This window comes from Panthera tigris, chromosome D4 (assembly GCF_018350195.1).
Source record: "Panthera tigris isolate Pti1 chromosome D4, P.tigris_Pti1_mat1.1, whole genome shotgun sequence".
NCBI classification, from domain to species: domain Eukaryota; kingdom Metazoa; phylum Chordata; class Mammalia; order Carnivora; family Felidae; genus Panthera; species Panthera tigris.
In genome coordinates, this window is record NC_056672.1 from 70,485,392 (window position 1) to 70,500,729 (window position 15,338).

At 39.0% G+C, this 15,338-nt stretch overlaps 1 protein-coding gene across 1 annotated transcript in view; it reads right to left on the reverse strand.

Annotated features, from left to right (window-relative positions):
• Positions 1–15,338, reverse strand: part of SVEP1 (sushi, von Willebrand factor type A, EGF and pentraxin domain containing 1) — a 201,310-nt gene that overhangs the window by 74,396 nt on the left and 111,576 nt on the right. The window contains exons 20-27 of the mRNA XM_042963841.1: positions 14,979–15,070; positions 13,811–13,907; positions 11,818–11,931; positions 10,659–10,772; positions 9,652–9,853; positions 6,209–6,366; positions 5,154–5,355; positions 3,168–3,343 (exon numbers count right to left, since the gene is read on the reverse strand). Coding sequence (XP_042819775.1) covers positions 3,168–3,343; positions 5,154–5,355; positions 6,209–6,366; positions 9,652–9,853; positions 10,659–10,772; positions 11,818–11,931; positions 13,811–13,907; positions 14,979–15,070 — 1,155 coding nt within the window. The remainder of the gene's footprint in view (positions 1–3,167; positions 3,344–5,153; positions 5,356–6,208; positions 6,367–9,651; positions 9,854–10,658; positions 10,773–11,817; positions 11,932–13,810; positions 13,908–14,978; positions 15,071–15,338) is intronic.

Here is a 15,338-nt window from a genome sequence, read left to right on the forward strand (position 1 = left end):
AATGCCAAATTAATTAAAGCACTGCCAATATAAACATATCAGGGAAAATTATTGAAAAGTCAAATTACCTACCGTTACCGTGTGTTTTACCGATAAGGAAAAATTCAGTATTTTATATAAAGCAACTTAGAACAGAGTCAGAGAAGGTTTAAATATTAGATTTACAAATATTTAACTATTAAGAACCACACATATACACAATATGCATGTAATATTTTGTGTCAACAGTAAGTCCTATTTTTCCTCCTTTCTTCCGGGAAATTACCAGAAGCTTCCAGTAGCTGCTCTTTGTTTTCTTCTTAAGCCTACAGTGCTTACATTTCTATCACCAATTCCAAGGTAACTTCTACATTTGCCAGGCCTACCTAATCACCAAACTCAATGGGAAGTCTTTAATATTCTCCTCTGGTGATTTCACTGTATCATCCGTTGCGGTTGAACATTTCATTCTATTAAACTGTCCTTCCTAGACGCACTGGATGGTCTGTGTTTGCTCCTCCAGAGACACCTGCCACCCTTCTCATCTCTGCTTTGTGCCCCCAAAGGTTGACACCTATCGATGGCACCACCTGGCTGCCTTGTTCCTCTGGCTTCTGTTTATCCCTGGCCAATGGAAGGACCGGCCCAGGCAAGAAAGTGGGATGAGAGAAAAGTTTAGTTTTCCTGGATGCCTTTGTCCCAGGCAAAAGGCTGGAGGAGGCTGTTTTCCTCTATCGAATGTCATGGTTTCTGCTGGGTGATTTCTCTCCGGCATCACAGGTTTGCCTAAGTTCTGGCAACAACTCCCACTCCTTGCCACTTTGAGTTTACTTCTTGTGCCATTCCATTGTTGCTAGTCATGGATGTTTTATTGTCATGTTTTGCTTCTCTGAATCCTGACCACGCCTTTGAAAACAGTCCCTTCCTTAAATTCTCGTCAGTTTACCCTCCTCACCTTCCTGCCAGGAGCCAGGCTGATTCCACTTGGTGAACATGAAAGCATCTTCTCCTGGTTCTCCTCGAACCTTTCTGCTCATTCATCTCTCTTGTCTGCCTGCCTCTTAAGGTGCTGATGCACCCAGGCTTCCACCCCTGGCCTCCTTGCTCCTTCCTTCAACAATCTCCCCATCTAATCTTACTCGCCTGCCAAGTGGTATGTGAAGAACCCCCTTTCAAGGCTTCCCAAACTATATCCTTTTCTTATAACAATAATCATTAAAAATTAATACATGCACAGAAGGAGATTGGGAAAAATAAAGCATAAGGAATTCTACTAACCCAGAAAAAAACATTTAACAGTTTTGTGTATTTCCTTCTAGGATTTATTTTTATTATTTTTTTAGTATATTTGTATGTGTGGGAGAGAGAGATTTTAATACACACAACTAAGGATCATACTATATACAATGTTCGAATCTTGCTTTTCTTCTTTTTTAATTAATTCATTTATAAATGTATATTTATTTCTTTTGAGAGAGAGAGTGAGTGGGAAAGGGGCAGAGAGAGAGCATCCCAAGCAGGTGCTGAGCTGTCAGCACAGAGCCTGATGCAGGGCTTGAACTCACGAACCATCAGATCATGACCTGAGCCAAAATCAAGAGCCAGACGCTCAACACTGAGCTAAAAAAGAATCTTGCTTTTCTTCTTCAACATGCTCTCATTTCATGAGTTTTAATGAATGTACAACAGTTCCTAATTTGCTTAATTAATTATTAACCATTTCTTATTGGATACTGGAGTTGTTTCCAAGTTTGGTGCTAAAGTTTCACTGAGATAAATATATTGATACATAAGCACTTATTCAGATCATTGATTATCTCCTTTAATCTGATTCCTGGTAGTTGAATTGTTGGTTGTATGCACAGGGTTTCTCTAAGGTTCTTGACGGAAGTTTCTAAAAGGCTTCCCAGAAAGGCTGTATCAATTTTCATATCAGCAATCTCTAACAGTGTCTGCCACGCTGAATCCTTGCCAATCACATCCCATCATTAAAAACAACTCTGTCAGTTTGATATAAAATGGCAAAAGCCTATGTTTTTAGCTGCATGTATTCCTGTGATTAGAATTCAAACTCAGTATGTCTAAAATCAGATCTAAAATCTTACCTCACTCCTAACCTCTGCTCTGATAACTGTCCTTCTTCCTAAAATTCTTTTCTCAGCTAAGAGACTCTTCAATAGACCTAGTCACCCAAACTGAAGCCATCTATTCACTAAGCTCTGTCAGTTGGAGCTCTGCAATTTTTATGGACTCAAATTCATTTATACTGATGTGGGCAGACAACCATCTCCTTGGGTGGCTACTATTACAGTTTTCAGGTTTTATTCTCCTATTCCTTTAACCTACTTTCTCTCTTTTATCATGGTTTATTTTTTTTTAAATATACAAATCCTTTTTTTTTTACCATAAAGGAAATACATGTTCATTATGAAATATGGGAAGAGAATAAAAAAGAAAATAAAAGCCACCTGCAATCCCACTATCCAGAGAAGAGATAGTTGAACATAAGAATACTTAAACACAAAAAGGGAACAACACCCCACTTCACCTGATAATAATGCCACTTCCTGTTGAAACACTTTTAATTTTTCCTTATTTACTAGAGGGAACCTCCAACCTTTCCTCTTCATATATGTCATAGAAGGATCCAGATAGAGCAAGCATATTGCCCCGTACAATACTGAGAACCCCGTATCACCTAATACTTCTGCATTCCTTCAAGAAAAAACTCTCTGAATACCTTTTAAAAGGTACTTTTAGAAAAGAGTTTGAGTTCTTTTTGAAAAAGGACATTAAAGAGATATACTATTACCAGTGCTCCAGTTTATATATTGGATATACTTGTATACTACGTACATGATCATGAAACTAAACAAGCAAATGGAACACACCAGCAACTCCTCTCCTCCTTGGAAGACAGTTTAGTAGCCATCCATTGTTCCCTCAGCATGGATCTTGCTAGTCTTACTCTAAGTCCCCAGTCGCATTTCTTACACAGGGAGTCCCACAGCTCACCTAGGAAAAGCTTCTAATAATTCACAGTCTGGATAATCAGGGAGTAGAAATCGAGAGATAATTGTTGACCTTTGTGTAGAACCAAGGACAACAAAACCAGCAAACTTGATGTTCATCTAAGCACCCGCACGTCTGGCGTCAAACAGAATTACATTCCTTTAGCTAAGACATACCAGGTATGGCTGAACCAACAGAGAGGCCCACACCACCGTCAGATAATTTCCCATCGATATAGACTTTCCAGGCTCCATTAGCACTTGTCCAAGTGATTGCAATATGATGCCAACTTCCATCATTCACGGAGGGACAGTCTGTTATCTTTTCCTTGCCATTCACATAAAGAACCCAGCTGTGAAAAGATTCCAGGCAATAGAGTCATCAGTCATATGTTGTAATCTCATCTGTAAGACATGTTGCTATTTTTCTTCTTTTTCTTTTTTTGTTCTTTAAGCACTTCCAGCAAAAACATTACTTCTTTTCTTCCATTTAGTCATATTTCATTGAGGCAGATTTGGTTTACAAATTATACTTTATCGCAGTTCACTGAAAATTAATTTATGCTTTTTACACATGAAGGGGTAGGAAGAAGTCTTAGGATGATGTGAGAAGCTGATACAATGTGAGATAATTCACCGACTGTCTGTCCTGGAGACGGTGAATCAAGAATGGAAGGAATGAGAGTTGTACAAACGTCAGACTGGTTTCCTTCCTTCTGAATGGATGTTCCTAAGACCAGGAACAAGCTTCAGATGACTCTCAGAAAGAAGTTCTGTCTCTGGGCTGCTGAAGCTGTCACAGGGCAGACAACGTATGTCGCTCCAAAAGAAAGCATAATTGGCACGAAACAAAGGTGACCAACTACAAGAGGGTTCCAACAACCATGTCACTTTGGGGAATGTCAAAGATAATAAGCAGCTTAAAGTACACTATCTTCAAAAGCAATTGGAGAAAAAGAAAAAATTAGGGAAAACTCATAAGGAAGATAAGAATCCGTTAAATATCTCTTTCTGCATCTTCTTAGTCCCTATTTAAAGACGTTTGTGGAAAAAAATGGTATCTTTATAATATTGTTTCCCCTTTGTGTTTTCCCCTTTTCCTTCTGCTATTCAAGGGGGTAACAGATTCTCTCTTTATATGTATTTTGCCTCAGGAGAGTTTTGTTTTTTTTTTTTTTTTTGCAAATACCTTGGATTTTGTTTCTGAAAGTTCAGGTCCACTAAGAAGAATAGGGTTTGAGGACAGGGCGATTTCCACCAGAATAGTGAGCGTCCCATGGACTGAGAGGGAAGGGAGCTCTGTGGGGCTGGCAGCCTGCTCAGTAGCAACAGGACAGAAATTTGAGAGGATCAGACAGAGAAAGGACACCACAGAATCTGTCTAGATTGAAGGTAAGGATTCCACGCAGCAAAGAGCTGTGATTCTGAAGGAGCCACGGAAGCTGGGGCAGTTCACAGCTCAGTGGAGAGCAGTGTGGACAAAGGACCGATGAAAAAAGTCCTGGCCAAGTCTGTGGCTCTTTAACACAGCTCTGTGGGGTTTTGACAATCTGCAAAAATCTAAGGTAGGGAAGTGCTCAATAGAAAAGGCAGGCAGAGACAGCTGAGGATGGCCTTTCTGACAGCCCAGAGAGATGGGGCCCTGCAGTTGGAATTAATTGATCCAAAAGGAAATAAAGAAATATCAATTTGTACACCTGAACTTGTAGGTGGATTCATGTTCAATATATGTGTCTCGCATGGGTCAGTAATGTCACCGAAATCCTTCCACCCACAGAGGCTCTGATATGTGAAAGAAAGAGTGTCCGTGTTAAGAGTCAGAGTCTGAGACTTAGCTCTTCCACTCCCAAGGTGTAAGATTTTGGGCGAATCATTTAGTCCTTCTGAAACTTTGTTTTGCTACCTGTAAAATGAGTTCCTCAGGTCACTATGAAGATCAAAGGAAGTGATACTCAGAAAAGAGCAAAACATAATACATGCAGAAGGTACTATCCCTGAAACTTTCTTACAGAACTTGCCCAAATGTTCTATTTGATTATTGTCACTCTGCTGTCCTGCTGGAGCACCTGACCCCCTTGTTCCTCTGTCCCCCATCCCCAGTGTCAGTTCTACCTGGTGCTGGGATAAGATCCAGAGTATGGCTTTCCTGATGGTTTTGCTTACCCATTATAATCGGTCAGGAGGAAGGTGTTGTCACTGCCATTCTCAACTGCATAGGAAATCGGTGTCCCATAGTTAGTGGTGTCAGAGGATTTCATCCAGAAGGTGCAGGTTACAGCATGGAGAGGTGGAAGCACCCCATCTAGCATGGCGTAGCCATAGATCCCCGAAACTTCAAAATCCAGGTTAAAACCTGAAGACTGGTCTGCAACAAATAAGAAAAGTGTGTGGCCCGTGGCACTTGGGAGGCATTTTTCAACTGTCTAAGGTGATCAGCAGATCATGTAATACTATTGTCAAAGCAGCCCGTTTCAGTAAATATGATGATCTGAGAAGCAGTTTCAACATTAAATATATATTATTTATAAAATATAGAACACGTTCTTTTAAATAAAATAATCAGTGGGTATCTAAGATAGGGAGAGCACTCCGTAGTGTCAGGAAGCAGAGAAATAGGGAATAGCTAGAAGGAGAGGTGGAATTGGGAAGTCAGTAAAGCTGGCGTTTACTTAGAGACACTAAGGCATGTCTATATGCTGACGGGATGACTCCGCAGAACGGGGTAATTGATGCTGCAGGAGAGGAGGAGGGATAACTGCAAGGGCCACATTCCGCCTCTACTCAAGCCCCTAGTTCTTCCCTAGTTCATGAACAATTCAGCTCTGCCCCAATCCTGCATACCACACCCAACAAAACAAAAGTTCTACAGCTAAGAGACTCCAGCATCCCGAGAAAGCTGCTCGGCACCGATTCTCACTCGTGTCCACGGACTCTGAAACCAAGTCCTCCTAAATCAAGCGTCCTTTCTAAACATGTAGAATGTGAAGAGTTCTACTATGTTCCATTTTCTCTATTTCCCCGTTAAGCTTCAGTTTCCTCACCTTTGCCATGGGGGAGAATATTACCTCATCTGCTGGATGGCTATGAAGATTAAGTAAATTCAAAATGCTTAGCATAGGTTATGGTATGTAGACAGTGCTTGGAACAGGTAAAAATGGACACTTTTATGATATCAATAATTTTAGTGCTGTTATGAGTAACACTGAGTTCATATATACCTATTTCACACCTGCTGCCTGAAAATCCTGGCCGACATTTACAACTGTATGAGTTTAATTCATCCACACAGGTGGCCTGATTTCTACATGGGTTAGAATGACATTCATTGATGTTTAATTCACAGAATGGCCCCGTGAAGCCTGTTGCACATTGGCACCTGAAAGAAACAAAATGTTACTAACACATAGAAAGGCATCAGAAGAAGTCTCCCATCTATGACAATATTGTCTCAAAAGCCTTTGAAAACTGAAACTCATAGATACAGAGAACAGATGGGTGGTTGCCAGAGTGGAGGTGGGATGGCAGAAATGGGTGAATTGGGTTTTGTTTGTTTTTAGTTTAAATAAATTGGGTAAAATACTCTGAAATGCTGAAACATGTTCCACGTAAAAACAATACTTTGTTAGTCACCTTTATTTTTTCAGTTCCTTTGATTAAACCTCTTTAAGACAACATATATTTGGAGTGTTGTAGTAGCAAAAATAGTGTAGGAAGTAGGTCTGATCCAGTTGAAGTATTATGTACACACTGGGAGTTCTCTCCCCATAGAAGTGCTAGGAAAAAATATAAAAAGTTCACGTGCCATTCTAAAGCCTTTATATACATTAAACCAGTCTTTACTGGTTTAATGAAGTAGCATTATTATCATTCCCCTTTTACAGACGAGTAAACTGGCTCAGAGAGGTTGATCTGCCCAAGTTCCCTTGTTATTAAACAATGGAGTATCATTTTTAATTAATTAATTAATTAATATCATTTAAAAAGTTTTTATTTATTTATTTATTTTTTGAGAGACAGAGTGTGAGCGGGGGGCAGGGGCAGACAGAGGGAGACACAGAATCGGAAGCAGGCTCCAGGCTCTGAGGTGTCAGCACAGAGCCTGATGTGGGGCTGGAACCCACAAACTGTGAGATCATGACCTGAACTGAAGTCAGACGCTTAACCAACTGAGCCACCCAGGCGCCTCTGGAATAGGATTTTAAACTCAATCTAGTGCCTTGTTCTTAATCATCATGCCATACGGTCTCTGTGGTATGCAACAAATCATTTAAACCTGTCAGAATGGAAAATATATTTGGTAATGTCAAATGCTGATATAGGTGTCATGAAATGGGAAATCTCATATAGTGAGTAGAAATACAATTTGGGATTGTCAAGGGAAGTTGAGAGTTTGCATTCCCATAGTCTGTATATCCATTTCTACTTAACGTGCTCCAGGAAATCACTGCACCAGTGCACAAGGACACATGTAATGAATGTTCATAAGCATTATTTTAAATATTTATGAAAAGGAGAATGGGAAAATAAACCATGGTATAATCATTCACTGGAATACTAATCAGCAGTTAAAATAAATAAACTAGAGCCAAATGTATCAACCTTGACAACACATAATGTTGAGTGAAAACAAAACCTAAATTGCAAAAGGATATGTATAGTATAATACCAATTATGTAATATGTAAAATTATACTATATACTATTTATGTGGTAAAAAATGAAATCTGAATGAGAAAAATATTCACCAACTTCAGAATAGTGGTTACTATTGAGGAAAAAGAGGAGTGTGTGTGTGTGTGTGTGTGTGTGTGTGTGTGTATTGAAGGGACTCCAAAACTATCTTCAGAAGGTATTTCTTTAAAATAAAAGATGTGGGGGCCCCTGGGTGGCTCCATCGGTTAAGCATCCAACTGTTGATTTCAACTCAGGTCATGATCTCACAGAGTTCGTGAGATTGAGCCCTGTGTCGAGCTCTGTGCTGACAGCGTGGAGCCTGCTTGAAATTCTCTCTCTCCCTCTTTCTGCCTCTCCCCTGTTCACGCATGCTCTCTAAATAAATAAAAAATAAATAAATAAATAAATACATACATACATACATACATACATACATACATACATAAACATTAAAAAAACCCCAAAAGATGTGAATTAAATATGACAAAATGCTAAGGTTTGATAATTGCTGTGATGAGTGTGTGACTTTTATTGTTCTTGGTAACCTTCTGTATGTCTGAAATATTTAATTAAAAACGATCAGTCCAATACATGATAGTTAACATTGTTAGTTAACACGGGGACCTCTAAGAATAAATGGTGTTTTAGGGTTTAAGAAAAAATGTCAGTTGGAACTGTGGCGGGGGGGGGGATCTTTACGGAGTTCTCTCCATTTGGCAATAAATCTATTTTGGCTAGAATTTCACTCCTCTTTATCTGCCCATGTTTGACATCATCACGGCAGTCCAATATCCTTGTCTGTGAAACGGGTTCACTGTGGTGACAACTAACATTTCCTTGGAATTAGGAGAGTTTACCTTCACCTTTCCTCTATCTAGGATTTATACAGATTTGGTAATCAGCAATTGTTTTTGATGCTGGGGAGACTTTAGAACTCTGTGTTTATCTGGAAATTTCTCATTTCCTATGGGTAGGCACTATATGCCAGAAGATGTAAACAGCCTGTGAAAGATGAAGCTACACTGATAAGATTTCATTTCCACATAAAGAGTGAAAGTCTCACTGGCAGAATTTGCTTCCTATTTCTTCTGGATAGTGCCCTGGCTATTTTGTTGGGGGACAGTAACAAGGGGGTGGGTGGTGCTGAACCAGAAGAGGACTGGGAAATGCTGGAATTGGGGTAGAGTGTTTTTTTCTTTTAACTTTTATAAACTTACAGAGACAGTGGCATGTTGAGGACAATAAAGTTTCCTAAGATTCTGCAAGTAAGACGAGTTCTGTTTTTTGTATTTGTACTACAGAAGGCACACACCCTGCGTGGGTAACAGGATGAAATAGGGCAGACTTGATCACGATGAAGGAGAGTGTTGGTTTTCAAACGATACTCCACTGGCACCCCAAGAGCTGCCTCAGGAAGACAAAGTGTTTCTTCTCTACAAATACTACTGTTTCCGAACACAAAAGTTTGGTTTTTATTTATTTTTTTTTACTTGTTTACATTCATATTAGATTTCTTATGAAGCAAGGGTTACTGAACTAAAAAAAAATGTTTGAAAACCACAGAGACTGTCGATTGGCCCTGTGACAGCATGATTGCACAATTTCTTTTGACTTTAGCTAGTGTAAAACCTCCAGCTAAAATATAAAACATTTAAAAATGAGGTTTTGTCTCGTGCTTCGGGTATTCGCTTCTGTGTTACTCTGTTTCCTTTGATCTTTTGACCTCCCAAGTATAGAACGGTGGTTTCCAAGTCTGGCTGTGCATTGGAATCACAGGGGAACTTAAAATATACAGGTTGCCTAGACTCTACCCCAGACTTAGTGAGTCAGAACCTCAGGTGGTGGGGAGAGTCTACTGTAGTCTATTCTTGGGCTAGAATTAGGGAAGGTCTGACTCGGGACTCACAGCAATACTCGGTAAAGACTGCAGAATGACTGAATGGTTAAGAAAATGAAAATAGTGCAAAGCACCAGACTTAGGGCTTTACCTGAAGCTACTGGCACCGTCTTTACAGGTAGCTCCATTTTTGCACGGTTGGCTGAGACACTCATCCATGTTTTTTTCACATCGGGTACCCAAAAACCCAGGAGGGCATTTGCACAAGAATCCCCCGACCTGATCTTCACAGACGGCATTATTTAAGCATGGGCTTGGCTGGCATTCATTGACTTCTGTTTCACAGTGCAGGCCTGGGGATGGAAGAGGACGAGGAAAGAGCCCAAATGTTAACCTTCTCGAAACCATGATCAAAGTGTTGACTCCTTGGAGGATGCTGCTCCTGAAGGAAGCAGGAGATTCCCTTCCTGGAAGGGAAGCTGTTAGAACTACTGGCCTGTCACACTGCTTTGAGATCCACTCCTGAATGAGCTTTGGCTTTTGTAAGTCATTTTAGCATTCTTTTTTCTTTTTTTTTTTTGGTAATCTTCTCTTTTTATCTTAGAACTTTCTGAAGCTAACATTAGTAAGGGACATCTAATTGAGATCATGTTAAAAGATAAAACTAGCAAATTTAGTTCAAAATTTTACTGTTTCTTTGACCTTGCCCTTTTCCTTCACTGGTCATTTTTCCGGAAATTTCTCTTTATAAATTATATATACTACATCATTTTATTTAGCATCAATTTGCAATACGATCTTATACAATTTATTTCCGGTTCCTTCTTGAATGTTTATCTTAGCATAAAACTCTGGTCTTCTCTCTCTCTCTGTCTCCGTGTCTCCCTTTACACACACATACATATGCGTGCACACACACACACACACACACACACACATTTTTCTAAACTGTTTGAAACTAAATTGCACCCTTGATGCCTTTTTACCCTGAAATACTTCAGGGTGAATTTCCTCAAAGGACTTTTGCTTAGATAATAATAGCACAGTTACAAAATCAGAAAGTCAATGTTAACATAGCATAATGTTAAAAAAAAATGTAGTACCTTGTGGTGCTTTGCAGGACTTCGAGACAATGAAGGAAAAATGGAAACATCTTACCTGTGTATCCTTTCACACAGGTGCAGTGATAGCCATCTAAGCCATCGATGCAGGTTCCTTTATTTAGACAAGGACTAGAGTTACACTCATTTATATTTTCTTCACATAGTTGACCTGCAGAGAATAACAGAATATTTTACCCAGAGAAAACCTGAAAGGAATTTAAGACTGATAGTTTTCAAGCAAGCCATTCAGGTGTAAGAACAGAAGAATCAGAAATTGTGGCTAATATAGTTGTGAAAAATTGTTGCTCTTTGCCAAATATATTGCAGTAAAATGTTTTCTTCCATTCTACTTATTGCAAAACATTTCTAGCAGGAAATCTGCTATTTTCAGCATAGGACGGAAAATGATGACCGTGAATATCTTGCTTATTTATTTATTTTTATATTTATTTATAGTTAGGATGATAAGTGTGATCTAGCTTAAAAACTTTATATTATTTGTTAGTTGTTCACCTCTCTGTTGAACTTATTCCCCGAGTCCTTAAACATGACTTATTTATCTAGTAGTTGTAGGTTTGTACCCTTAAATGACATATATGATAACCCCACACCCAGCCCCTGGAAACTACTATTTGACACTCCGTTTCTGTGAGTTTGACTTTTTTAGATTCCATATATGAGTGAGATCATACAGTATGTCTTGCTCTGTCCAACTTATCTCATTTAGCATATGCCCTCCATTTTTGTCCGTGTTATTGCAAATGGCAGGATTTCCTTTTTTTTGTGGCTGAGTAACACTCCACTACATATAAATCGATCGCCTTTTATTTATCCATTCATCCCTTGAGATACACTTAAGCTTCCTTCCATATCTTGGCTATTGTGAACAATGCTACAATGAACAAATTTTCCAGACAGTGACTTCATTTCCTTTGGATAGATACCCAGCAGTGGAATTGCTGAATCATACAGTAGTTCTATTTTTAAGTTTTTGAGGAACCTCCATACTCTTTTCCATTAGAGGCTGCACCAGTTTACATTCCCACCAAGAAAGGCTCCCTCTTCTCCATGTGCTTGCCAAGACTGTTACCTCCTGTCTTTTGATGATAGCCATTCGAACAGGTGTAAGATGCTATTTGTGGTCTTGATTTCCAGCAATGAAATTTCAATGATTTCAATGTTTATACTGTAAAGACAGCAAACTCTCCTCTTACCTGTGTAACCAGATGGGCATTCACAAACGAACTGCCCAACTAGGTCTTTACAAATTCCACTGTTGAGACATGGCAGTGAGCTGCATTCATCAATGTCTGTTTCACACTTTAAGCCTAAAATGGAAACCAAACACTGAAGGACAATCAAAGGAAGGATTAACAGAAACAGAACCATGATCATTTAAAGACAATTCTCTCAATCATCTGAATTTATAGGGAGCGGTGGTGATGAAGAAAAGGGCAATATTCCTTAAGTGCTACCATCTAGTTAAGTATTTAATGAAAGCACTGCCTCTTTCTAAAGAGATTTAAGATATCCTTATAAAAACACATAAAAGATAGAAAATCCCAAGTTAGAGGTTGGTGGTGGGAAGGGTGAGGGGGAAGACCTGGGCGCATAAAATGGAGCCAGAAATTAGCTTAACTCCAAAGTGAAAAGCACAGAGTCATATATACTTTCCACCAAGACCACTGGCTGAGAAGAGGGGGTGGGGCCAAGTCTTGCCAGATCTCAGCTCCTATACCAGGTGTCCTAGAGTGAGGATACATCTTTCCATAGGATGCACACAAGCTATCGGTGGGCTAGCTCTGCCAGAAACCCATGTTCTTCCTCTACACCACTGGGTCTCAAAATGGTCCCTGGACCAATAGCATAAGCAATTACCTGGGAATGAGACAGAAATGCAAATGATCAAAACTTCCCTCGATCTACTGAAATCAAAAATTCTGGGTTAGGGTCCAGGACTCTGTGTTTTAAGAAGCCCTCCAAATGATTCCGATGCACATTAAAATTTGAGAACCACTGTTCTATATTACGCCCTTGCTCAACCACTACTCGCTTATAAAATTCTAGGATAAGATCCATTATTTCTTATGGAATGTTGGGACACAATTTTTGTGAAAATTGAAACACACACACACACACACACACACACACACACACACATACACCCAAGTTGAAATAAGTGGAATGCCATATTCTTTTTTTTTTTTTAATTTTCTTTTTTTTAACGTTTATTTATTTTTGAAACAGAGAGAGACAGAGCATGAATAGGGGAGGGGCAGAGAGAGAGGGAGACACAGAATCAGAAGCAGGCTCCAGGCTCTGAGCCATCAGCCCAGAGCCCGACGCGGGGCTCGAACTCACGAACCGTGAGATCGTGACCTGAGCCGAAGTCAGACGCTTAACCGACTGAGCCACCCAGGCGCCCCTGGAATGCCATATTCTTGATAGGCCTGGGCTACGTTGTTTTCCAACTTTCCTTTTGTTCATTTTGTGGTGAATTCTTTTATTTCAATACCATTTTCCTCATTGAAAAGATATTTTATGTTGGCTTCATAAAAGTGGGGAAAAATGCAAAAACTACATTTCTAGGAGGAAATAGCAAACTATTTTAAATAAATTATAATTTTAAGATATAGTTCACTTCCCTCTCAAAAACTGTATTTCTGGACTGAACTAGAATGCAACTCAAAGTGCAAGAAAACATAATTCTTACATAATTCCTGCGTAATCAAGTTCAAAGCCATATTGTTTTTCCAGGCATAGCTTCCAGAAAGACAAAGCAACAAATCACAGCTATTCACAAAAACTTCCACTAGTGTGAGGCCAATGAGAGAAACTGGAGTTTGTTTAAAGATGTTTATGCTGGACAAATTGTTCTATGTTGAATATCATACATTTAATTTGTGTTAGAATGGAGCCTTGGCCATGGCCTCTGAAACTGCATTCCTATTTAAATTGTGAGTTATGATGTAACTTTTTCATAGAGAAGATGATTCGTTATTCTTCCTCCAAAATGTGCAAAGAAAACTGTAATTTGTAATTTATGCACTTTTTTCACCTTGGTTTATCAAGCCTAATCAAATTTTTGTGCATTGATACAGTCTAATGTATCTCACAGGGTTTATTTTTAGTGTCCCAGAGTCTGATATGCAAGTCACAATGATTTCATTCGAAACGTATATTAAAAGTTGCATTCCTCTATGTTACCTGTATATCCAGATGGACAGAGACAAACATAACCACGCCCAAGCTGTTGGCAGGTTCCACTATTATGGCAAGGGTTTAAAAAACATTCATGGAAAACCTACCGGGTGGCAAAAAAGAAATCTATCAGAGACAAAACAATCACTTCAAAGCAATCCTGACTAGGGAATTTGATGTTTGCAGTGTTAGGTTCCTGTTTCTGGGTGAGTTCACGCAATGCTAGCTGGACTGTTGCCTGCATCATGTTGGTGCCTGCCACGTTGGACATATATGATATATATTATCCTTAAGTGATGTTCTAGTGTTTTCAAATGCTGCCTTCATGTTAGAAACCATCTGAGGTGTTTTAAAAGTACACAGGATAGGGCTCCCACCCAGACCAGCTAAATCAGAACCTCTGGAGGTTCGGGATCTGTGCATCATTGTGTTTTAAATTTGGCCAGAGGATTCTAATACTTCTCCAGGGTTGGTAGTCACTTCTCTGGTTATTACTACAAATTTCTATGTCTGCTGGGCTCAGTTTCAAATGTGGCTTATGAAGCCCTGACAAGTTTGGACGAGACTGCAGAAACTTGAAATAAGAAATACAACCTTAGTATCCTCCTTAAAAATACTTAGAGCCAAAGAATTTATCATGACATTGGGCAAGGTCTATTCAGAGTAATGGCTAAATCTACCAAACAATTTATCTAGTTATGTTCATGAGCTCTATCTCTTAATTTTTAAAAAACTATACCTTATTCCAATAAACAATCTCTTTTTTTCTCTGACAAAAATTTTAACTAATTTTCATGAAAGTTGAGTAACTCTTCCTGCCAATCAGAAAAAAGGCCTTTGGCTAAACCAAATGCCCCTTACTCAAATGATGGGTTATGCTTGTGATAAGTATTAGTTATTAGTGAATTTAGAGGTTCCCCTTACCCACACATTCTCGATGCCAGACATTGCTGGGGAAAATTCCCAATTTTTGGTACTCAGAATTTCTGATACTGCATTTTTTAAAGTTCTTATTAGAAGTCACAAGTAAATACTATTATTCATTGACAATATCCATGAGACGATTACTTAAGGTTTCAAATCTGGCAATTTCCCCGAGTGTGGCATGTAAAATGACATCATGTTTTCCAAACATTCCACTGGAGAAGATTCTAGAAGTATAAAAGGGACTTGCCTGACTGCTGACTTCATAGTTCTTTTTGATATGTCCAGGAGAAGTAAGGGGCACTACACTTTCCTCTGCTGCTGAGAAAGTTGAACTAAAACCTAATAAGATTAATAAGAAAACATTAGATTTTCCAATTAGTGTGCCGTAGATATTGCCAGTAAGTAGACTCTACCTAAATATGATAGTCAATATTCTGGTTATCAAAGTGGGTAAAGTCACACATATTTTGTTTTAGTAACAGTAAAAAAGAGACCATACAGATGGATGGCATATATAACTAAATCCTAGACTCTTAGAGAGAGATGTGGAAGTTATCAAGTTCAATGCTCCCAAAATAAGAATCTTTGAGTCACTGTCATCAAAAAG